This window comes from Perissodus microlepis, chromosome 23, assembly GCF_051167445.1.
Source record: "Perissodus microlepis isolate ML-2025 ecotype Zambia chromosome 23, ASM5116744v1, whole genome shotgun sequence".
NCBI classification, from domain to species: domain Eukaryota; kingdom Metazoa; phylum Chordata; class Actinopteri; order Cichliformes; family Cichlidae; genus Perissodus; species Perissodus microlepis.
Genome location: NC_140482.1, coordinates 21,255,413 through 21,281,955, shown reverse-complemented (window position 1 = coordinate 21,281,955; position 26,543 = coordinate 21,255,413). Strand labels below are relative to the sequence as shown.

The 26,543-nt window shown below is 42.1% G+C and overlaps 1 protein-coding gene across 5 annotated transcripts in view; it reads left to right on the top strand.

Annotated features, from left to right (window-relative positions):
- LOC146361383 (nck-associated protein 5-like) overlaps nt 1-26,543 on the top strand; it is a 209,050-nt gene that overhangs the window by 46,505 nt on the left and 136,002 nt on the right. For all 5 annotated transcript variants that reach the window (XM_084921446.1, XM_084921445.1, XM_084921447.1 and 2 more), the window contains one exon: nt 14,269-14,342. In XM_084921446.1, the coding sequence (XP_084777572.1) occupies nt 14,269-14,342 (74 nt within the window). The remainder of the gene's footprint in view (nt 1-14,268; nt 14,343-26,543) is intronic.

Below are 26,543 nucleotides of genomic sequence, written 5' to 3'. Positions count from 1 at the left end.
TGCACTCATTAGATGATACACCCCACCCTTTGTGACTAAAAATATTTGTTTAGTTGTCAGTTAGTCATCTGCCTGTCCACTCCCCCCCAAAAAACTATCATTGCAGTTCTCTCCTTTAAAGTCACTGCTATTTCTGAAGCCTCAAAGAATACTCGAGTGGTGGTCATGGGCACCTGTCTGTTTAGGGAATTCTGTCCTCATTCATTTCCCCCCCACCACACTCAGTTTTCTTTCTGGTTGGACCTCGAATTCAAACAAACCTGTTGTGTTAACCCCGAGGCTGCCGCCACCCCCGCGATCTGTCTGGAAAGATGCAGTGAGCATCCAGATCACAGCAGAAATAATTCATGACCACTGTAATAATCATAGCACAGAGTCCTGCTGCAGAGGTCAGAAGTCGCCATATCCTATCTCCTTTCACATTTCTCATTATTATTATTCTGCTCCAGCTTTCCTTCCTGAGTTAAAAAAAAAAGAAACACTGCACTATATCTGGACCCTGTGTCTGCCAGGCCAGATAAGGGATGTGGATCTGATAAGTATGAGTGGCACAGGTGGGTTTGTGGATGACAGGAGCCTACTGCTTGTCACATTACCATTTCTCTGCTTATGGTTTCCTTGCATGCCTCCGAGGCAATCTCTGTTTTCCCCCCCTACCAGTGCCGAAAATCAGAGGCTGACATTAATGCTTTCTCTAGCAGGAATGCAATTCTTCGCCTCCGAGCTCGCTTCGACATCTGCCCGGCACCTGGGCTGGCCGACTCAGCGCACAGACAGGCCCCGTCAATAAATCAGCCTCTGGATTAAACAGAGGAGAGGCCGTGATAAAGCTGAGTCCCGAAGCTAATGTACGTGAGCTGTCAGGGAATCTGACGGAGTGTCTCAGGCAAGAAATATCCTGCAAAAACACACGCTTGGAAGGGATTTCGTCCTGTTTGCGGGTTTTGATTTGTTACCTGAGATGCTGTTCTCTCTTGTCCTCTCAGCTGAACTCTGGCACAGTAGGTAATGTTTTCCTGATTTCTTTTTAAACCTTGCTTCGTGGGTTTTGTATCAGAATTGTACACACACACACACACACTGAAATATAGAAAGTACCAGCAACAAGCCAAAAGCATTGAGTGCAAACAAAGCCTCCAAAGAGTGTACAATAAGTATCAGGCAGATAGTGCTAAATGGATCCTCTTGAGGTCTTTTGCTCGATCTATAATCTACCTAATTTCCCATGTAGTGAGCGCCGTCGCTGCGGCTGGATCGAGCCTTCCTCCTCTTGGAGAACTGTTCGGCTACAGCATGGCTCGGTTAGGTGTGGTGCCTGTCTGTCAAAGCCTGCATAAACAGAAGCCCAGCTTACCCCTGCGAACCAACCAACATCTGGTTAGCATCAGCCCTCTGCTCTGATCTGCCCCTTCTTCTGTCACTTGCCAAAGGATTTCTCTCATGCTCGTTTTTTCTTTTTTTTGTTCCTTTTTCCCCCAAAGTGTTGTCACTCGTCCTTTGGCTCAGGACTGACTGATGTTTGGCTTAAATCACTGACATAATCAACAGTGTTTTACGTATTCTGTTTATATGTATGCCATAATTAATAGTAGCTAGCTGCTGCAATTTAACTCTACGGTTCTGGTCTTGGGAAACTTCAGTTGAAGGGGATTATTATTATTATGTTTCTCCTGATTTTTTTGGTCTTGTGTTTACTGTTACAATGGTGGAAGCTCATATTAAACATGGCTAAGTTTCAAACAATGAGGTCAGTGTATATACAAGTAATCCCTGTGAGCCAAAAGCTCAGGATTTAGACGGCTCTAAATAAGCTGTTTCAGACAGTTTGTCCCACTCTTGGCTCGCTATGATGTCAATGGGACCAGATATCCCTACCCAAACAGCACTCTCCATCGCTATTATGGAGGAACGTAGCCAGTAAATCACGCTCCATCCAGCACAGCACTATTGACGTAGCCTGTATGTGGTGTTTGGGTGTTGGTAGCTCCTATATAGTGGAGATGCGTGTTTGGTCATTGGGAAGAGGTCATTTCTTCGTCACTTAGTGCTGCTTTGACTTTGTTTTACCTCTGCCTGGGCAGCTCACATACAGAGGGATTTGGTAGCGCTGATTTAGCTTGCTTGTTGTCAAGATGATGGCGCCATGTCACTTACCTCTGCTTCACCAAAGCTGCTTATCTGTCTGAAAAATCCAGCTAGAAAAGCGTTAGGTAGCCGGGATATCTTTTTCCAATTGAAAGCATGTAGCATCAGTATAGCTTAGTGCTACAGCTATAAATTAGGCAGCAGTTATTCGCAAATCTTCACCAATCTGTCTCAGAGTGTTTGCCTCCCACCAGGCGACCTGTGCGAATGTGGTCACTGCCATCCTGCGCTGTCCGTTCAGGTTCAGGTTACTTTACTTGTACCTGTTGGTAGATTTTGTGTGCAGTGAGTCATCCATCCTCACGTGCACATTTTCAAAACAAACAGACAACAGACAAGCGTGCAGGTGCAAAGGCACATCAGTGTTGACTGTATACTATCCACGACTTTATCTGAACCTTTTAGATCTCACCCAACAGAAAAAATAAACCTCCTCAAGTAAAGTCAAAATCACAATATCAAAACCGCGTTTTAGCTCTCTTTCCCCAGCAGCTGTTGCAGTTTTAAATATCCCTTTTCTTTCTTTCTTTGTACCTTTTGTCTTTCTCATCCTCTTTGACGCTCACTTGCTTTTTCGTTCTCTCGTGTAGCAGCCTCCCTGGTTTCCCCGATGCTCTCCCGCGGCTTGTCAGGTCCAGGTTTCCTTTTGATTTCTGTCATCGCCACCCTCCCGCTCAGAGTACACCTGGCTGAATATTGGCCCCCAGATGATAATAAAAACCCAGCGAACCCCCAAGCTTGTAAAATCTGGGCACAGGCAACACAACAGACTCCCCCCTCCCTGTTTCCTAGATTCCCATCCTGTCTGGAAACACTGGTACCAGTGTGGATACACTAAGTGTTTGTTTATATTTGGAAAGGTAGCATTCCTCGACCGCTCCTCCCTGATGTGTGTTTTGGCAGAGAACATAAAAAGGGATTAAAGAGACAAAGCAAACGGAGAAAGGGGATTTATGTGACAAATGGAAAAATATATAATGCAGACAAAGTTCAGTAGCTCTTTAATCCAATTCAGCCGTGAGGTTTGGTCAGAGCAGCCTTTGCTGGAGTACAATTCTTGGCTGAAAAATGCTTCTTCAAACGCCTTCATTCCTGTTGATATATTTATTGATTTTTTTCGAAGGTTTCGACGTCACATACAAAGAAGGAACAGCCTTACTCATGTGCACAAACTATATGATGTTGTCTTGGTACTCTTTACGCTTAACTGCTTCATTTTTGTTGACTTTTATTTTGAAATTTACACACAGATTCAGCAAAAACACATATAAACTCCTACATCCACACACGTGTATATTTTCACATGAGTGTGCCATGCATCCACAGGCTCTTCCACACAGGCAGCTCTGTGGAAGTGATCAAATATTGACGTCTGAGCTACTTTTTCAGCTCCCTCCCTGAGAGATTTGTGGCATGAACAGCTTGGCCACTGTTCCCAACAGGCATGAATGGGACACTCTGTCAAACCCAAAGAGCAGAGAAGGAGCGTATCTTAATGTTTGGAAAGATAATCTGCTGGGATTTGGATTCCTGACGGTGGCGAGGTGTTGATGTTTGGGCTGGGCCCGGCCGTAGGTGCTGCTGGAGGAAGAACATCAGATAACCCAAACTGCTGAAACCCATTCTAGATGATGAACAGGCTGCCTTTTGTATCTTGAAGTAATCCTTGGTGCCTGACACTCCTCCGTTTGGAGCAGGTAGGCAGATGAAGAATATCCTGCTCACTGGAGGCATTTGTTACACGAACGTCCTCTACTCAATGAGGCCACTGTGTGAGCGTTACAGTTTAGGTACAATCAGGCGTAGTGTAAGCACTCAACTCAGATTCAGCAACATTTAATGAGTGATGGTTCATTAACTGCGTGCCAGAAAGAGATTTTTATTTTAGTTTTCATTTCAAAATTTAATATTTGCTAATAAACACTCAAAGCCGGGATTGTTACTGTTATAAGCTGTTATAGGTCAGTCATCTGGCAATAACATGCAGTAACTTGAGGCTTTTTCCAAAAGCCTGTCAAGCCTCATAGACTTCCATGATAAAATTTAGAACTTTACAGCAAAAATAACCTTTTTTATAGCCTAGTACAAAGGTGTTAGTCTGTGTAGCTAAGTTCCTCCTCTTCACAACTGTATGCAAAAAAATAATAATTGCATATTTCAATTAAACTAAGCCCGAAACCTACACATAATTAGGGCACTGACAGGTGGGTGGACTTCCACCTCTCCATCATATTTTCGGTAATGAATTACATTTCATGAAATTCTTCTTATTTTATCTACCTAGCAGTACAACCATAAAGTGATATGCATGTTGCTAACCAAGCTAGCTAGCATTAGCTGCAATCTTAGTAGTTACAAATATGGTGTCTTCTGTCTCTAAACATGGTCAACATAAGGATCCAAAGTGGTAACTCACAGTGGCTGATAGCAACCACCTTGCAGCTGGCAAAAGTCAGTGGTTGTCCATAATGCAACTTTTCTATGATGTGAGTTTTTTGCAAATCAACAGTGGCAACTGGTTGTATTCTGGTTACATTTCTATAAAAATAACATTACTGAGTGCAATTAAATCACCATCCTAAATCGACTATGTCACAATTTGTGGAAGAAATATGAATTTGTGTTTTAATGTGAATTTTTGTGTTTGTAGATGGCAAAAGATTTGTGATTCTGATTTCAGTTAATTGTTGTATTATCACAAAATGATTGCAAGTATTTGCTAACTTGACCCTATCAACTTGGCCAAGCGCCTGCAGTCATTTAGCCTATCCTGCAGTAACTATGCCACTATTGATGGACGAGTCAATAGTGACTCGTCCAAGACGGTTTTATCACCGTCTTGGTGAACCAAAGTTGCTTTGGAGATGGCACCTGACTGTAAGTGGTCGCAGACCTGGTCCCTGTCTTAGAAGAAACCAAAGGCAACAAGATGGCACAGTTGCAATAATTTGGTCATGGGAAATTTATTTTGGTCTCCTACACACTTTTCCCCAAGTGTGACTGTAGAATAATGCAATCTTTATAAACAGCCTATAACAACAACAATAATAACAAAAGTAACGTCATAGCTTAATAACAACCTCTAGCGTTTTTGTTCATTTAAACGGTTTTATTCCTTGCGTTTTTTTGAAAGGCACTATACAAACTGTCAACCATTATAGTAGCAAAAATACAAAAACGACACTAGGAAATGACATACGAATAGAAACGATATATACAGTATATACTATAAAACTATAAAAGAACTGTAAAAATGCTAACATAAAACTTCAAGTCATCAAATTAAAAAAAAAGAAAGAACTGAACAAGTCCACATGTACAAGCCACAAAATGAACAGCTATAAATATCTAATAACGGTAAACTCCATTCATTTCACTGCTGTGCTTAAAATTAGACTAGAGTTAGTGTGTGATTTGTGCAGCGTAATCAGTAAGTTTGATTGGCTCTTTGGGAATGAGGAGGGCAAAGCCACATTTCTGCCATTAAGGAACTCTCCAATAGATTTCTATTAAGGATTCTTCGAGTGCATCTCTCTCTGTAGTGTCTCTGACTGAACCAAGATAGATGATAGCCTCTGAGGACAGAGAAGAGCCGACCTCCCAAGGCAGTAGAGGTCGTGACCTTGTCTCTGCCCATTGTGTCTTCTCAAGAATCAACAATTTCCTCTATGAATTCATCAAATCATTTGGATGCAGGAAATGGTTGTCCTTTATGCGACCGATGAAAATATCTGGGATCACATCCGCCACTGACAGCAATCCTCCCTGACAGATCAAGCTGACAGCACGCAGACCTCTATGTTTTTCCCACATGAATAATAACACGCATTAACCCAAGAAGCTGCCCGCTCCGGCGATAAACAGCAGGGCTATCAGTGGAGATATCGGGGTCTGAGGATATGAGAGCCTGATGGCTGAGCTGATATTATGACGCCAGGTCATTGGGGATGTGAGTAAAGACCACTGAGAGATGGATCACCACCACAGAGCCCCGAAACATCCTGATAAGACTAATGAATTTAACTAAGGCTGAACTAAACCTGATACAAGCAGCAGTGGCTTTAGTCTTACTGGATAATATGATAGGATCACAGTCATTAGAAATTATACTGGGGAAACGAGAATACATTTTCATTGACGCTAATTAAATTTGCAGTGTTTACATCTTTTGCCGGTGATGTTCACATAAACTTTGGAGTATTGGATGGCAGGTGTATTCAGCAGCAGACACATCTGTGTGTTTGGCAGGAAGCCCAGACTAACAGCCCTATCAGATGTAGTATATCTCCCACACCTTGAGAAGTCACTGTCATAACTCATTCTCAAGTGTACGGTGAAAAAACCCCCAAAACAAAACGCCCAGAACGAAATCTTAAATTCTGTTGGCATAACCTTTGACTTGCAGTAGCCCATGTGGGACTGTTACTTTCTATCAAACCTGCAGCTTTTCAGGCTTTTCAGATGCTTTTTCAGTCCCACAGGCCTTGCTGGCATGTCATCAGTCTGCAAAAACAAATATATTCCTGGAAAGCAGAGATAGGTTGGCGGGATGGGTTGGGACGCAGGGTTAGGGAGGATCGAGGTTGTGACCTTGTCTTTGGCTGGGTGTTATTCCCAGAGGCTGCAGACCTCTACAAGGTGTCTTATCAGTCAAGCCAGGCGGAGGTTCTCATCTGCAGACACATCAAGGTGGTGGAAGGAACTTACATCAGCGAGGACTTAAAGGAACGTATCCTGACCTCTGCAGCAACCAGGTCAGAGTTTTATCTAGCTTAAAGTTTATTTATTTTTTCCAGTCGACTCCAAAGCGGCCGATATAAGAAGCAGACGCTCGTCGGGGATGTGGCTCCATCCCTCCTAATCTCCAAAAATGTGTGAAAGAGCAGTGTGCTTGCGAGGCTCATATGGATGAATAATGCATCTGATGTTTTATTACTGAGAAATCTGGACCATAAATCTTAAACAGATTGCACTGGCTTTGAGTGTCAGACAGTCTGCCTGTTTGCATGTTTGTGTGGTCAGAAGTGTGTTGGGGTTTTTATATATATATATATATATATATATATATATATATATATATATATATATATATATATATGTATATGTATATGTATATGTATATATGTATATGTATATATATATATGTATATATGTATATGTATATATATATATATGTATATATGTATATGTATATATATATATATATGTATATATGTTCCCTCTCTGCTTCTTGGTGCCAAGGCAGTGGGGGGATGGCACTCACGTTTAAAAATTTCATAAAGGCACACAAGCAGTTGGAGGGGGGCCTGGATATGGGACTCGAGCCATGGCGCGAGTCAGGGGAAGCTCTTTCCTCGGCAGCTACTGAGCGCCTGCTTATCAAACGCTCTCACACACTTGAGTAAACACGGCTGGATAAACATTACTGAGAAGCAGCGGTCGTAGAGCATGAACATCTGCAAACACATTACCTGACAGGTTAACAATAGCTCGGCCCCTGCTTTTATTATAGCTGCAAAAATCAATATTGTGCACAGCACTGGCTGTTAATGAATGGCTTTTTAAAGTGCAATATCATCTGTACCATGGGCAATCCTTCCATTCATTCACCTTAAAAAGCTTTCATTCTGCACACAAAAAAGAATAGGCAAAATGTGTATTTATAATTAAAACGGTTTCATATTTAGGAAACCTCAAGTGCAGGAAATAAATTACAAAATAAAGGTGACAAAATAAAGAATAAAACACCATAAAGAGTCTTAAAAGATGTTGATTCAACAAGCTTTGCCAGAATAGCTTCAGTCCTTCTTGACTTTTCAAGTTTCTGGAACTCTACTGAGGGACAGACATCATTCTTGTAAAAGATATACCCTTCATGTATTTCCTTATTAGTCCAAAATCTTCCATAGGTGTTCAGCTGGGTGTAGACCTAGTGACCACAAACTCCATGGCATATGAAGTCTAAGTAACTGGTGCAAGCTTTTTATATGTCCACACTGCAGGAACGTGGGACCAGGTTGCCAGCGAAAGGACAAAAGGAAGTACTCATCAAAATATCTAGTGATCCTTCATGCCTCATTGATGGGAACAAGATCCTAAAAGAGGTCACTTCGAATGAATGGCTCAGGTTTTAACCCCATTCTACGTTATACCTACAATAAGGAAATAAAATAACATTTAGACATTTGCTTTGAAAAGAGGCTTCACCTTGTTCAGCAGCTTCAAGTCCAATTGTCATCTTAAAACACTGAGTACGAGAAACAATTTTTAGTGAAATCTGTTACCTGTAAAATTAGATTTACATGCAGCAGTCCAACCAATCTCGCCTTATTCAGTTTAATTTACCACAATGTCTCCTGAAGGTCTGTTGCTCTGTAAGTGCACATCTTGCTGTCAGGCGAAGTATATTGGGACTTTTGTAAAAGCCTCTTCATGATTTAGTATACTTTGGAGGTGCTTACGTACTCCTTATGAGCTTACAGCTCTTAGGACATTTTAAGCACTGTAAGGAATTGCATTCACCAGAGCGCTGGTCCTGAGAAATATGCCTCTGATAAAGTCTCAGGTCAGTAAATTCTGTGTTTTTTCCCCCTCTCCAGTCTACACGTGAGTACCTGGGCCTCGTGGGAACGGTACAGCTTTCACTCATGCCATAAAACCGTCAGAAGTAATGCCTGGCTGAAGATATAACACGCGGCATTACATACATGAGTCATGCTTTAAATCTCCGCTTTAAATACCCTCCTATTTCACATGACAACAAGCATGCTGCATTCTCTACATTCCTTCATGTGTGTTGAGGATTATTTCAGTGCCCTGTCATTAGGACGAGGGCTACGTGATGACAACACTGACTTAGCCAGCTTTACTTGACTTTGATGTGGCCTGTAAATATTTCCCCTGACACAGGGCTTTTCGCAAAGAAGGTTCCCCTTTGTGGAGCAGTCGTAATCATTATGGGATTGTGTTGCTAATGGTGTTTCAGAGACAGATGTTTTACCCAAGAAGGTTCTCTTGGCCGCTTGAGAAAAAGTCACACATTTTAGTTGATGAATTGGCAGATGTTGGTTTGTTGAATGTTCAGAGTGTGCTTGTTTTCTTTAGACCAGTGGTTCAGCATATTTGAACTTCTTCATCTTCAGGGCCACTCATGTTCAAATGTGTTCACTTGAAGTCAGTTTTAATTGGATCTAGGTAACTTTCAGTTAGAGTTAGCTACAGTTATGGTAGGTACACCCTTTTTCATACCAGAACATATTGAAAAATAATCTGGTCTTTACAAGGTTTAAAATTAGGTGATGATATATTATCATACCAACATGCAGAAGTAGTTCGTGAAAACCAATCACATCTCATGATTTAGTAGCGTGTAGAACTACCTTTAGCAGCAATAACTTGAAATAATTCAGGTCTAAATGACTTTATCAGTCTCTCACATTTTGTGGAGGAATTCTGGCCCACTCTTTACAGTGTTGCTGCAGTTCCTTGAGACTTTATGCACAATTCTCTTAAGGTCCCAATTCAGCATTTCAATCAGGTTGAATTCTGGACTTTGACTGGCCCATTGCAGCAGTTTGATTCTTCCATTTTTCAGCCATTCTGTTGTAGATTTGCTGCTGTGCTTGGGGTCATTGACCTGTTTCATGACATAAATTGGGCGAAGCTTTATCTGTCAGACAGATGTCCTCACATTTGACAACCACTGTGCTGACAGCTAACATGAGGTGATTGTGCTGATGTGTTGTGTTTTGTGCATTATGGTCAAACATCTCCACTTTGGTCTTGTCCTTCTAAAGCACATTGTTGCACAGGTCTTGTGATTTTTTTTCAGGTACATCTTTGCAAACCTAATTCACCTTAGGGTGAATTTGCTGGGGCCTCCACTCCTGGGAAGACTGGCAGCTGTCTTGAACGTTTTCCACTTGTAAATAATCTTTCTCACTGCAAATTATTTGAAAATGGCCTCACACTTCCTAGAAGGCAGCAGCATTTGCTTCTTTAAGGTTATTGCTGATATATGTATCTGTGCTTTCACCTTGCTGTTTCTGCCATACACAAGTTACACCTTTTTATTCATAATATATAAGCAGTTTCAACTGTTTATCCACACTACTAGCTAGCATACCTCCTACCAAAGCATGAGATCTTTCTGTTAGAGTGTACTTTGTTTCTTCTGCAGAACACATTTCACAGCTACAAGCTTCTCTCCGTCCACCCATGTGGTCAGGATGAATTCAGAGAACACAAACATGAACAATCATTTGCCATGGTTTGCACTATTGATTAACTACTCCTGGAGCCAACGGTAAATTTAACTTTGGGAACTTAGCACTGAGCACTAATGGCCTTTTCGCCTTGGGTCTGAGTGCCATTCTGGCCCCATTCTGTGACACTCTGAGACTGACAGATGGCTTTAGGGCAGTGTTGTTAGGCACTGTAATTGGTTGCTTTCCAAACATGAAAGATTTGTCATGCTGATTAAGTAAAAATGGATGATTCCAGTGATGAAAGGGATGATGGATGGAAACTGAGTTAATGTCTTTTGTTGTCATTTTTTTTTTGCATGACAGAAATTGGAAAATGTGACACCACACTGTTAAGCATCGATCTGTTGTCGTTCTTTGGCCCTATTTGCCTAATGGTCACCAGAGTGCCCTTGAATGCCAACTCGGCAGGACACCTGGGCCTTTGCCATGTTCTCCTGGCACTGGTGCAAGCTGCTGGTGATGGCTGTCTTTGAGTGGCAGTCTCAGATGCGAGATTAGGTCCAATAATTGCTTAAGAAGCAGCAGACAAAACAACTGTGCTTAATGTATTTAGATCAGCAGTCTCTGAACATCTGGTGAATTTGCTCTCAAGGCCACAGCTTAAAAAAGCCCATGTAGTGATAACAGAAGTACTTTAGGTCTGTTCAGGCCCCAGATGTGGTTCACAGGGAGGTCAGAATCATTCTGTCCTCATATTGCTCAATGCAAATTATTAAAAGTGCTGTGTTACAGGCTGTGAAATAGTTCAGTGTTTCATGTCTGCAAAATCAATAAGGGCGTTGAAAGCCCAAAGCCTGTGCCAAATAGTTGTATCTGATATCATTGTGTATGTGTTTTTCCACAGTATCATATGAAGTGTTCAGGGACCATCATTGCTACTCACCAGTCATGTTGTGGTAATGTCATAGCTTCCCTGTGAATCGGGGAAAAGACATTAAAACAATGCTTATAAGTAGAAGTAATAGCATAAAGATCGGCAACGTTCATGTAGTCATGACAATGTGCGAAGCTCAAAACTTTTACCCAGGAGACTGGGTTTGTGCTCTATGTGAAACCAAAAGGGAATATTGAGCTGACTTGTTGTTTCTGCTTTTGTAAATGATCTGTTTTACCTGTTACTTTGCTTAGGCCTGGGCACCAAGCAACAGTGTTGTGCAAAAGTCTTGAGCCATCCCCCAATCCTTTGTGTTTTGTTAAGAAAAACAGAATCATTGTCATGCTGCAAAATGAAGCTGCTGCCAATCAGATTCTTTCCAAAAGGTTTTGCATGGTGGATCAAAATCTGATGGTACTTCTCTTCAGAATTCATCAATTTTGACAAGATCTCCAACATCACTGGCTGAAATGTAGTTCACACTCAATGTTGCACCTCTCTGCTGACCTCCTCCAGACACAATGATCACAGTTCAAACCAAAAATGTCAAATTTGGATTCATCACTCCATCAGACCTGTTGCGACAGATTTTCAGTCCGGTTCTTCTGTGGTTTGGCACACATCAGCCTTTTTTTGTTGTTTCCCTTCCTTAAGAACGGCTGCTGGACTTTCACTCTTCCACTGAGACCGTTTCTGGTGAGGCTTTAGTGAACAGTAGATCTGTTCATTCAGTCAGGTGTCAGGTCCTTGGTGGATTTTTTTGTATTATTGTAGGGTGTTTACCTTACCACTGGCCACTGTTGTTGTCAGTTGGTGCTATATGAATAAAATGAAATTGAATTGAATTGTTAAAATATTCTTCTGAAATATCAGGTACCAAGACTGAAAATGAGGTAAAAAAGCAGCCAATGTCCAAAGAAAAAGTTGAAAATACCTTCAGAAAAAAAACATGGAGCTGAAGACCAGTAAAAAGCATTACAAGGAAGAAAGTTATGAATAAATGAGGGATGGCTTAAGACTTTTGCACAGTAGGGTACTTGCTATTATGGCAAGGATGTCACGGTTCTGGGTCCGTTGGACCCAGTATTTTGAGTTTATTATATTTTGGTTTTATTCTGCTTCATGGATTGTTTTCTTATTCTCTTGTAGTGATGACAATGATTATTATTAGTTTCTTGTTTCTGTTTATCCGTGCTTAAGGATTTGTGGTTTCATGTATTGTTTGAGTTCCATGTTATTTTGTCTCTCAGTGTCGAGTCTGCGTTCTTGTTTAGTAATTCATGTTTCCTGTTTTATTGTGAAAGTCTTTGTCTTATGTTAGTGTGTGCAGCTTGGTTCCCCCCGTCTCGTTAGCCCTGATCTCTCCCAGCTGTGTCTCCCTTCTGTTGCCCATTCCCTCATTACTACCCTATGTATTTAAGCCCTGTGTTTTCCCATGCTCTGTGTTGCGTCGTACCATCAGATTATGCCTGTGTGTTTTCTGTTCTCCGTATTCAGTGTTCACTTCATGTTTTGTTTTCGTACCAGCAATAAAGCTGAGGTTTTTGAGTTTCAAGTTAGTGTCTGAGTCCTGCGTTTGGATCCTCCTCTCCGCCTGCCCGCACACAGAGCCCTGACAAAGGAAAAATGTTTAAATAATAATTCCGTAAAGTATATTATAATGGCAGAAAGCCCTTAAGTCAGCATGCTGTGTTATCGCAACAGTGTTACTGGTCAATTGCATTGTTGGTGCTGGGGTTATGTTGGTTTTGACCATTAATGCAATATTAGACCATTTGTCAAATAATTGGCCATTTTTGAGGCTGTGTTGCTGTTTTTGGCTGATTATGCGGGATTTCCCAATGTGTTTCCCAGAAAAGTGTATTGTTATGATATAGTGTATCACTACAACAAGAAAAATTTCCATATTGACCAAACTTTTCTCGTGTGGACACTCTGCTGTATTTTATCATCAAGGGTTTTCCCACAAAGTTTAAAAAACTGCAGACACGGTGTTTGTTTTTCATTTTTCTCCTTGATTTCTGGTCTACAACAGTGACTTTGTGCTTTACTGAAGGGATTTATTTTGGTAGTGACTAATTAGAGAACTGAGATTACAATAGGTGCAAAGGGAGTTATGTTCAGATGCAGGCCAAGGCGCCGTAGTTGCAGTAAAAGCAAAAATAAAAGGATTTATACTTCACAATCAAAATACATGACATAAAAAAAATGGATGGTTTACAGATACTACGACCATTTTTCCCCTCCTAGACTGAGATTTCTGGCTTAGGGACTTCTTCTTGGGAATCCCCATTATTCAATTACACTCACAGCACATGATGAGAGTGTCTGGAAATCAATGGAGAGCATCTGTCCCACAGAGATAACCATTTACCCATGAGATGTATCGTGAGCTGTCAAGCTAATATCTAATTAATTAGTCTTAAACCTCCACCGCACTGATCTGACAGCACAGTGTGCGCTCTGCTGTGTACTGCAGGTAGACACTGAGTATCTGAAAACCCAGATGTTTGAAGTATGGTGCCCGCTGTATGTGGCCTATTTCTCACAGTTACAACCCCCTTCTGCTATATGATGTCAGACCACTAAGAAGCAAATCATTAGGCCAAAGCTGAGAAATCCTAACATCTGTTTCTTCCATTCTGCTCTCAGCCTTAGCTCATTTTGTGTGTGCTGTAACTCAGTAGCGCACATTTTGTGAGTGTGGGCTATTCCCAGCTGACATTACACTGCCGGGCTTGCTTCTGGGCCAGCCATTAGAAGTTACCCAGAGGTACTTCTGGAATTACACATGGAGAGGGGATAAGAGGCTAAACTGAATTATCACACCTTTTAAAAAGCACTCCTGTCTTGACGTTCTTTGACATTTATGAAAGCAACATGAGGATGCAGTCAGGGCGTGATTTTGCATGTATTCCTTTAATCAGTGTTAGCATTTGACTCTTTGATCATTTACACATAAAGTTTTCTGTCTCTCGGCAGGAATACATGGACGCCAACAAATGCATTGATGAACTTCTCAAGCAGCTCGAGGAGGAGCGCCGAAATGTCCGAAGGTAAGAGGTTCTGCCTGAAGATATCAGCAGCTGCCTGCAATTCATTGCCAACCAGAGGCCGCAGAACAATGTTGTTTGGTTTTGAGCTTGAGACAAGCTTTGTGCACAGTTCTTGAGAAATGCTTTTTGTGTTGGAAGCACACTAAAAGTGGCAGACAAAGGGGGAGACTCCAGGCTCAGTTTGGGGTTGACTGGGGGCATTTCTCATGGAGGTCCTTTGGAGCAGATTTGCACAGACAATGGAAATGAAGAGCTTATGGAGATGCCAATCTAATGACCTTGTCCCCTCAATGCTGCTATCATCCTTTCCCTTCCAGCGATGCACAGCCCCCATAGAAAAGAGAGACAATTTTTAAACTTCACCCTCTTTTGTACAACCCTTTCTCCATCTCAATGGAGCTGTATTCCCCCGGCTCAAAGTAATTTTCCCCCTGAGTGAGCAAAGAGGGGCTGGGGGTTGGACAGAGGGGAAAGGGGAATAAGGGTCTCAGGATGGGTGGCTGTGGGGGGTTAAATGACCACTGACCATCCCCTTTACTCGGCCAGGACAGCCCCTTAATAAAGGAAGTGATGTGTAAAGGAATGACCCTCTCATCTAAGTCATCCCCACCCAACTTTCTAAGACATCTCATGTGAGAGCCAGAGTGACCTAATAGCCACTTAGATGACCTGTGCAAACTGACCTGGGGACCAAATGGTTTCAAAAGCCTTGAACTTGTACAACTGCAACTGATTGAAGTACCCTGATTACCCTGGAAGCTGCACGTGAAACACAAATGCCCAGAGTAGTGTAGATTGGGCATTAACTGGTCATTAACCTGCCAGCGCCCTACCATGGAGTCCATGTGATGTCTGATTGCCCACTAGTGAGAATATAGTCAATAAATGCCAGTGGGCTCTCTTCATGGTGCTCCCTTTTCAAAGCTCTACCTGTCCAGCTTCTTTCCAGCTTTCCATTTATTGTTTTGTACCCCATGTGAGAAGAAAAAAACCCTTTGGAGTGTACTCCAACCTGATCCTTCTAAGGTTGTCCAAACTGGCTTAAAAACAAGGTTAGTACCCTGTTTCTGATTGGGTAAATTATACCTTTAAATGATCTAATGCTACTTGGCGTTGTACTTTGAAGTGCTTAAGCGTTGACATGTAAGCGTTGTGTCTTAGCCTTTGGCCATGTCTCTTCCTTTTGCTCTTATCTCTGCAAGGCATCAAACTTGGTCTTCTACAGTGTTTTTCTAGCCATTGTGGCATTGTGTAAAACGCTCAGTCAGTAAAAGTAGACAAAACGTGAGAAACCAAACCAAACCACTAACGGTCAGTTTGGTATGTTTTAAAAAGGACTAGACCGATTCTCTAAGTATCCCCCAATGCACCCCTGCCTTGTAGAACTGACATTTGTTTCCTTGAGGTTCAAAGATATAAACTCACTCATAACTCAAAGTAGTTTTTGCCATTTGAAGTACATCTTTCAACTCAGTATCTTCATTGAAAGAATCATGGATAAAGGCTCAAGTTTTTCACGTAATGCTGGTGTCTGGAGAAGTGCTATTTACAAAGATTGCTTTTGTCTTCCATGGGCTCTAGTGAGATATTCAACTGTGAGGGGCTCTGCATTGTTGCAAGCCTCTAGATGTTGTAAACAAACCAGTGGAAATCCGTACTTTGAAAATTCCTCGTCTTTGAAGCTCAGTTTTTAGAAACAACATACCACCAGCCAGGATTTGTTCTCATTTCTTTTCCAGTGTTGTTCGATTCAGACCGGCGACAGTGATGAATGATTTCACAAAGGCTTTTGTTCAGCTAAAACATAGACCTCGACTTTAAAACCCCCCCCCAAAAATCCGCCTCCTTCCCCTTATTAGGCAGCATCTCACGATGCTGTAGATGTCTCCCTCCACCCCTAAGAATATGGGGCCCATCAATCAGTCAAGAGGAGAAAGAGAAGCCCGTACATTCTTCTAGTTCTTTGCATCCTTCCTTATGACCCAGTGACCTACTACATTCATGGCTCTCATTGTACCATATTATGGGGTAGTTTCACACTGGCAAAGTACACCGATTGGACAATTATGGCTGATCTCTGTCCTAATTTCACTTTTTTTTTTTTTATGTTAGAAGGCAGATACTACTTTCATTTGATTGCTAAATATGCACATCTTGGTCTTACTTTATATTTTGATCAAATGGGAAATAGGTGAAACTTTTTTTGTCCAGTTTCCTCAATTTTTTTAAGGACACACTGCACACCATGCTGAGATATGCCAAGTTTTTAGCTAATAACTCTTTGGAAATCACCTTGTTGGTGCAAAAATACTATTTTATGTCTGTCAAGCTGTGTTATCTTTGGAATTTTATATTTAGACACAACACTGGTTCATCCGTTGAGTGTTTTATGCTTGAATGATTCATACGTCAGCGTTAAGTGGCTTAGGAAATGATAAATAATCCTCTGAAAATGGCCAGTTACAAGGACTAGACTAAAAGTGAGTGAAAAAGTAGCCAATGTCCAAAAAAAGCTTTGAAATATCTCCAGAAAGCCTGGAGGGCTATTGCCCGAGAGCGCTTGAATACATTTCAAGAATATCTGGCTCATTGGAAGCAAAATATGAAAGAAATGAGTGGTGGATCGAGACTTTTGCATTTTTATAAATTAAAAGAAAACATGGATGTGGTGTGTTGTGCAAAAGCTGGAGTTTTCACTGATGTTTGCCAAGTGGGTGTCACTGTACCAAAACAAGCTCCAAATGTCGCAGAGCTACAGGTGGTAAGTGTAAATTAATGAAAAACATGGATTTTTAATTATCTGAATCTAATTAAAGATAATTTTGAGTGTCAGAAACACCTGCTATATCCTCGTCGTCCTAAAGCCCCATGAGTTCACATGCAGATACACAATCGCCGTCTCTTGCACTCGGTCGCAGCATCATTGCTCGATGGAGCACAAAGCCCCAGTGGGATGCTGGCCGGCCTCTCCCACTCGATCTATTCAATGTGACCACGTCCTTGACAGACGGAAACAAAAGCTCCACGGCACAGTGTCAACATCAGATGGAGCAAATCCAAATTTGGAAACATCAGACACATTGTACAGTTGGACACCAAACCCAGGGTTTCCAGTTATTCATCGTTTGTTTGCAGGGCACTCATTAAACATGATGAAATGTCTTTTTAAAGGTTTACACTCTCATTAGTGGTGGCCTTGATATGCCGCTGACACACAGTTGAGTCAGGGCAGGTTGGATGTGTTGAGGAAAAAGAGTTTATTAAAGTCGTTGCTGAGTGACAGACATGTGGTGGTGGTGGGGAACATATGGATGCTCTGCAGCACTAAAAAGCATGACGGGCGGGGAGTGAGTTTGCATGACCTCTTTTTGACAAGCTGCTGTGTCAAGGCACCGTGACTGTGTAATCTTCCCTGTGGATTAAAACAATGCAGATTAGTTTTTTTTCCTCTTTCCATCTCTACTTTCCCACTGTTGATTTGTCAATGTGCTGAGCTGGGGTTTTTTGTTTTTCCACAAATCTTCCCCTGACCTTGTTTTCAGTGGCCATAGCTGACCAGTGTAAGGGGTCACATGGCCCAGAGCTGGTCTCACCTGCCATTTTCTGCCTGCTGGAGCAGATGGCGTTTGTCTGTGACCCTTTCCACACCTTGGAGGACAAGGAGGGATGAGGAGGGTGGCTGGAAGGCGGTGTGGGGTAGGACTGAGAGGGGGGCTCCCTCATAGCAACTGGGAAGTGGGGAGTTGTGATGAGGGAGCAGGGAGGGAGGCAGGGGACTCAGCTGGAGATGCTCGGGGCTTAGGACAGGTTGCAGGGAGCAGGCAACTGCAGCTGCAGCCCAAGTCGAAAGGACATTAACGACGACATCTGCTGATCAATAAGCTATTTGTCATGTTCATAGAGCCAGCCCCGCTCCGAAGACGGCAGAGATAGAAAGCGGAGGTCAGATCAGATGTGCTCTTAGGTGGGGGATTATAGCTAATAGGACTTGCTTTGTGTAAGTGAATTCGCCTGTGGGTGGAATTGAAATTGGTCCATTTTTTCTCTGAGAAGCAGCTCAACATTTCTGCCTATTTGTCCTTCCTTGATCATACAATGTTTGAGCTTTAAAACCAACTATCAAAGACTGACTGGAAAGTCAAGAAAGTCCTTTCTTGAGCTGCAAATTCTCAAAATTGTTTGAACTATTAAAAGTTTTCTGAGAAACTCTGAATTTTCTTAAAGTTTGTCCTTTTTAAGGGCATTGCTCGTACAAAGCGCCTTCGCCTTTAACCGAGGATGGCGGCGTTAAGTGAGAGAAAGAGCTAAATGAGTGAGCCTGTAAACATGCCAGAGAAAGAAAGACCACAGGAGCACCAAGCTGGGAAACAGCTTTACAAATCTGGACCTTGCTGATGTTGCTACAAGCCATATCTGGCCTCAAAGACGCCTGTGTGCTGCCGGCGGTCTGAGCAAGATGAAAGGCTGTAATCCTCAGCTGAAGTATGTGGCGAGGCCTGCTCTGCCGATGAGGAGGTGGATAGGGTTCAGCCTCCCGCAAACCCCTCCGACGCCCCGAGGATCTGCCGTCTCGCTTGGGCGAGAGCCATGCATTTTACAACTTTAATTGGATAAGTTGACCGGTCTAATGCAATAATTTGATCACGCTAAGCCTTAAAGAGATCTAATATGCTCCCAAAGTATATTTGTGCGCCCTCTGAAGTAAATGACTGAACGTAATCCATCCATTAGAGGTCACTTTACGGCCCAGGAGTCCAGACTCCAAAATATCTTAAAGGAGCAGTTAGTGGGCAAATAAATCAGTCTGTGAAACCCTCATTTAAACCTTCATGCGGGGGTGGAATTTGCCTTTTTAAATTAGTTGGTATTTTTCCTCAAGACTTTGTTATTTTTTAATAAAATGCTCGATTAAACCTTGTGGAGTGTAAACCATGAACAGCCAGTGGTAAAATGACAAAAGTCTCTGCTTTTCATGTATAATTATCTGGTTTTGCATATTATTTTCCTACTTGATGGCCAGTACGAGTTGTTTAGCAGCCCAGTATAAATTATCAGTAGGTGGCCGCCAATAACATAACCGTGACTGCGTGGTTTCACTCTGCTGAAAGGAAGATATGATGAGTTAAGTGTGGTTTAAAAAAAATCCAGTTCAGAAGCTGTAACTGTGACTTTTCCTTTCAACTTAGCTTTCCCTTTGTTATAATATTTGCTTAATTTTCACCCATTTGTTTGGTTAGTTTTAGGCACCAGAGATGTTTGGTTTGGTTTATGAATGTTTTTGCTAAAATACACCCTTGTAGCATAAATCTTGTACTATAGAGCTGAATTTATTGTGTACCGTGTGTTCTATGCTCTGCTTTGTGACCAGAGGTTACATGCACTTCACAAAGCCACTAGATTTATCTTGCTGCTTACCTTAAATATGGTATATAAGGCAAAACTCCGTTTATATAATTCTAATGAGCTTGAAAGTCAATATTTGAAAGTCAATACCTTTATTCTTCAGCACAGTCTGAACTCTCTTAGGCAGCTTTTGTGTCATGTCTTCAAGTAGACTTCAGGAATAGTTCTCCATGTCACGGGTTGCCGGGGCAAGCCGTGTGAATTATTAAGGACCCAAAATGCAGGTGGCTTCTGAGGTGAGCGAGCTTTATTGCGACAGTGATGTACAACACAAAAGAAAGGGTGGCAAGAAACGGAACTGAAAACACTTTAAACTGGGAAAACTAAAACTTAAACAACAAAACCTGAACATGAACGAGGGTACCTTGCAGGGAGAACAACACGGGGAAAATGCACAGGAAGACGGGGCAAAATACACAGAATGACCGAGGGGAATAACACAGACGAACCAGCAACAAGGATGAGGGAACACACACTATAAATACACACACCAGTAATCAGGGGATGGGAAACAGGAGGGAAACACACCTGGGAGACATAACAGCTGACAAGGCAGGGGAAACGTAAACAGAACATACTGACATCAGACAGAGACCTTCAAAGTAAAACAGGAAACACACCGACTGAACACAACACACACCAACTAAACACAGGCTGGGGGACACAGACATAGGAACATGAAACGTGAAACAGGAGAGTACAAAAACCCAAGATAACCAAAACCACAGAATAATAATAAACTTAACATAAACACGGAGTCACAGACTCCAGACCATGACACTCCAGGCTTCCTGAAGGACATTCAAAGCTCTTCTTTGGATGTTTCTGCCTTTTGTTCTGTTCTCTGTCAACATGATCCCACACTGCTTCAATAATGTTGAGGTCCGGGCTCTGGGGAGGCCAATCCATGACTGATAGTGCTCCACTGTGTGTTTTTCTTGACAGTGGGTTTGGGTTGTTTTCATGCTAAAAAAATTAAATTGCGCCAATTAGACTCTTTCCAGATGTTACTGCATGGTGGATTAAAGTCTGATGGTACCTTTCTGTGTTCATAAATCATCAATTTTGACAAGATCTTCAACACCACTGGATGAAATGCATACCAAACCATAACAGAAACTCCGTCGTGTTTTACAGATGGCTGTAGACACTTTTTTACCTGTCTCCTAACCTTCATCAGACTTGTTTCCACTAATTTTCAGTCCAGTTCTTCTGCAATTTTCATACCTCAGCTTTTTCTGCGTATTTCCCTTCTTTAAGAATGGCTTCTTGACAGCCACCCTTCCACCGAGACCATTTCTGATGAGGCTTCATTCAGCTGAAGGTCTACATGCATCTCTCAGGTCCAAGTTTCTTCAGATTTTTTAAGGACATACTACACACCAGGTCGACCATGCCAAGTTTTCAGTTAACAGCTCTTTGAGATTCACCATACTGATGCAAAATATTATTTTATGTCTGTCATACTTTGGTATGACATAGAGTCAACCAAAGAAATATGAACAAAAGATGTTTTTTTGTGACAGGCTGCTAGCAACAAAGTGTCTAAAGATGCAATTTAAATTGCTTCTTTGCTGAGTTGTCTGTTAAGTGTAGACACAAAATTGATTTCTTTTTTACTTCTAAAATGATTCATAGGTCAGAGTTAAGTGGCTTAACAAACAAAACATTCCTCTGAAAATGTACAAGGACTTGACTGAAAATGAGAATGAATGAGAAAAAAATGTAGAAAATGTCCAAAGAAATAATATTGAAATTTGTTGTAAATAGCAGTAAGTTGTTAACATGTGTGAGAATTTGTTTGCTTGAAGTAGCAAGTCGACAGAAAAGCTTCTTGTTTATCTTGACCTCACTTCACTGTGAACACAATGATAACCTCACTGAAGCCTGAAGTTAAGGAGGTGACACCGCCGCCCTGTGACATAAGTCAACACATGCTAGGTTATCTTCTCAGAAACTCGCTAACTCTGTCTAGCTGGGACGATCTTCCCCATCCCCCCACACCAAAACAGTCCAGCCCTAATCCATGCACACAGTCCAGGCCCTGGTAAAATACATGCATCAGTTTTATGGAGCTCATGAGAGGAAAAGGTTAATCGAATGGTTTAATGAGGCCTTTTACCGAAGCGTCTTCAAGGTCGTTTTCATAGGTGCGTTCCCCTGTTCATTGCATATGAGGACCTGCCAGTAATATGCTTCGCCTCCCATATCATTCACCTTAAGCCTTCGTGTTTCTGATGTTTTCTGATTGGTTTCAAGGTTAAGTACACTGCAGAGCCGTAGTGTACTGGCTGTTTTTCTGAAAATAGCTTAACCTAATGGATCTGTCCTTTCGCTGTACATGCAGTGTTTCACTAAACCATTTTCTAGTGGTTTCACAACATGCATATGCAGCGTTTTAAAGGACTTGTGACACTTATTCTTGGCATTTCCACTGAATGGGGTATTATCTGCATTCCTAAAAGCAATTAGGTGCACTTAAGAGACTTTTTGCCAGTGGGATTTTGTGTAATGCCTAATTACTGCTGGTGTTTCACCGGGTTCTCAGACACTCAATTTAAATGTATTGTACCGTAAAGAAACACTTCTACACATTAGTATATTACTTTATCTGATTTCAGCTGAATTGACTGTTCACTACAATGTTCAGGTCTGTAAACTTTAGTTGAGTTCTTCACTGTACAGTGAATAGATTTTTGTCAAGATCAGCTCTAGGGTGAATATGTTATGACTCCTTTTATGCTCCTGAAAGTGTGCCGTTATTTTACTAAAACATGTGCTGCGAAGCACTCCGGTAAACATCCTCGCTTTAAGATGAGCAGATTGATAGAGCCCGTGTGGTTTTCATTGTTGACACAACCTGTGTGGTGGCAGTCACAGTGGTTGCAACCATGCTATTTACCCCCAGCTCAGGGCTCTCTGGAAAACATCCTCATGTCGTTGAGGAAACAGGAAAGGGTGAAAATGTGTGAAAATCAAAACACCGCAGTCCTGAAAGTGGGTGTCCTGTGAGTCTCTGATGAAGTGATAAGTTGTAAATTTGAATGTTTCTTAAAGTAAATGTAGAATAATGTTTCAGGACAATGTACTGGTCAGTTTTAAACAGAACTCTGGAGTCGGATCCTAAGTGGAGCAGGTGGGATGAATAAACAAACCCAAAGGGCTACAAATTAGGCTATACAGGCCTCAGCTAGTATGTTAAATGCTCTTGACAGTACAATTAGAAGAAGACTGAACAAGTATAGTTTGTAGGGTTTTTCAGGAGAAGGAACAAAAGTGCCTAAAGACGAACATGGCAGCACAGCTTAGGTTTGCATCTGAACATAACACAAGACTTCTGGAACAAAATCATTTGGACCAAAGTGAAAATGTGTGGTCATAAAGCACAAAGCCAAACACCTCATATCCGCTGTCAGCATGGCGATGGAGGGGTGATGATTTAGGCTTTTCTTGCAGCTACAGGACCTGGACACTTTGAACTCCTCTGTATACCAAAGTATTCTAGAGTCAAAAGTGACTTTATCTGTCCGACAGATAAAGATCGGCCCAAAATGGGTGCTGTGACAGTACAACAAATACAGAATGGCTGAAAAAGAAACGATTCAAGGTGTTACAATGGTCCAGTCAAAGTCCAGACCTCAACCTGATTAAAATGCTGTGTTGGGACCTTAAGAGAGCTGTGCATAAACCTCAATGAAAGAAGAGTGGGCCAGAATTCCTCCACAATGATTTGAGAGACCGATAACATGAGACACAGAATAATTACTTCAGTTATTTCTGCTAAAGGTGGTTCTTTAAGATACTGAATCATGAGGTGGACTTTTTCACAGGGCTGCACAAACACATAGAACTGATTTTAGAGAGACAGGTGGAAACAAATTTAGGTGGGGCAAACAATCCCAAAGGAGGGGAAAGAAGTAAAACTAACATTTAAACTCAAACAGGAAGTAACCAAAGGACAAAAAATTGACACTGAAACATGAAAACGGAGGCGGGAGAGAGAAATGTGAGTGGTTAGAAAACAACAATAGAAACCACTAAAAACAAGTGGCTACCACAAGGGCCACAACATATGCTGCTGAACATGAAATCATAGCTATTAAGAAGACAATAACTGTCCATCTTAACAAGAATTAACACAAAAACATGATGTGCTTAAGTCTCTGTCAGTGGTGTAAGGTGCTGCATGGATCATGATGAACATGGGGTGGAGAAAGCAGTTACAGATGCAGGAAGGTGGGGTTTTAATAGTCCTGTAAAACCCCACCCAAGTGTCCTGCATTTTGGGATAATCTTCCCCATCTCCAGAGATGAGCTCCTGCAGCACTGCTGCAAGAGGGCCCGGGGCTGTAACCAGAAAGTACAGCATATAAACACAGTGAAAAAGTGAATGTCAGCTTCTGTTAACCTCTTGGTAGCTGGAGAGGCTGATGGTTGCTTTAGATCACAAGGATTGCAAAGCCTTGTTAAATGTATTACATGTAAAGATCAATAGCGCATCAATTTAGAGACTCCCCATCTGGTTTAATGATTGGTTAGAGTTCACAGTTTTCACTTTTCGCTTCTGAACATAGAGCTGGTCAGAGGTTCAATCCTCATCTTGCATATTTGAGTCAGACACTCCATAGTCTCCCGATGAATCCATTGGTGTGCTTGATGGCTAAAAAGCACTTGAAAGGCATAAAATGAAGCGGTGAATGAATGCTCGTGTGACTGGTTGAATGTGGCTTTTAGGGGAAAAGTGTTCTGAGGGCTCGGCTGGAGTACAAAAGCACCATTTAAAGCGTATCTAATTTTGACCTGCATTTGACCATCTCTAAACCTAATCGAGCTTCTGATTGCATAAGAATTAGAGGATGCATTAAATGTTGTGTATTCTGAATTTGCTGCTTTCTTTAAAAAAAAAAAAAAAAAAGTCTTTCTGCTGCGAGATCTAACTGTCCCTTTGATTAGAGGAGGATAAAACTAAGATTACCCCATAATAGCCCCCCATTTGTGAATTGTAATCACACAAGGAATGCTCTTTTTCTTAAAAAAAGATTTACTTAAGTTTAATTAAAGATACCGCCATCAGCGTTAATCCAGCTCATTCCACTCCTAATGACTTTAAACATTTCCTGAGATCTTCCAGAGAGGAAAATCTCGGTGCACTTGATGATGTCTCACTGGACTGGCATCGTCCCCCACCCCCCCATCAACCCGCTTCCCTGCTCTAATGAAACATGACCAAAGACTGCGTTGCGGGTTTTCATTGTATTACACACTTCATCTTGCAACAAAGAAGTGAAATGACACACATGTAGACGCTCACTAACATGCAGGGAGTCTCCAGAGGGAGCCCTGCCGTGTGATTTGCATCTGTCTTGTGCAGATCCAGGGCAGGCTAGTGTTGGGTAAACAAACAGGCCTGCCTGTCTGCAGAATGGCATTTCCTTTACTCATCATTGTGCACAAAACACTCCCTGAACCTCTTCCCAAAAGATTCCCGTCCATGTTGACAGCTAAATATCCACGCCTAGCACCACCGACGTGTTTCCAAATGACTTTGCACCTCTTGCTTGCTCAGACATTTTAGATGGTTGCTCTCAGAAACAAATCTCAAGCCCAAACGTTTGGGCTAATCTAGAGTACGATTAAAGGCTGACTGGGAACACACACCTAGGCGGTAGAATCGACCGGTCTGGTAATGAGCTCAAGTGACGCACGCCGGTCGCCCCTGGTCGCTCATCTGTGATCAAGCTGCAGGGGATTAATGTCACGGAGGGAAAGTGTGGCTGACCGCCAGAGCAGCGGGCCGACAGGATGTTTGTGCGTTCGTGTGGTGCACTTACTCTTACTTTTCTAAACATTTCAGGGCCCTGTACTACACCTGAGTGCACCTACACTTCACTACAGTTGAAATATTGCCAGCTGCAGTGCTTTAAAAACTATCTGTTGTATTTAGCTCCATCTGGGTCAGCATTATCATGCTGCCCACAAAGTAATGCATCAATTATTTAACACTGGAAGGAACTGTTCTTCATAATGAGCACTTTCAAGCCCTCTCTAGCCTCGAGATATCGCTCTGATGAAATGCGAGGCATATCCAGTTCGACGGCAAAGCAAGTTGTGCGTTCGTTTTACGTGATGTGTTTATATTTTACAGGCCAGTCCAGGAATCGGTGCTCGCTGTTGTCTCATTTTAAATAATTTTTTTTGGGTGGTAAATTGAGCCAAAAACTTTATTTTGTGCCAGATAAATCCATTTAACAAGGTTACTGAAAGCTTTGATTCCAGCATGAACTCTCCAAATGGGAAATTTGTTTTGAACTCACTTGCAAAAATGCAGTTTACACATCGTGACAGACTTGTAATAGAGTATTTTTGCATGGCTGAATTGCTACTTTCACTTCAGTAAACGTCCTAAATACTTCTTCAACCGCTGCACACATACTACTACTACGAGCACCAGTGTCCTTCTAACCCGAAAGGACCTCAGAGGTGCTGACACTCACGCTGCATGCAGCCACAGCCAGCATACCTCAGACCACCCTGCACCCTATTACAAATCCATATCGACCCACCGGCCCTCCGGCCACTGTCCCAGCACCGGCCTGTCTCCTTCCCTGTACCCCCTCCTCCCTGTGGAATGCTAACCTAGTCCGAGTGTGTGTGTGTGTGTGACAGTGGTGGAGCCAGGCTGGCTGTGTGGGCGGCCGAGTGTTTCCAAACAGTGGAATCTGTCACTGACACCCCTGGCAGAGCAATAAGCGGCGCCTTAATGAGCTCAGCAGATCACTCAGCACACACACACACACA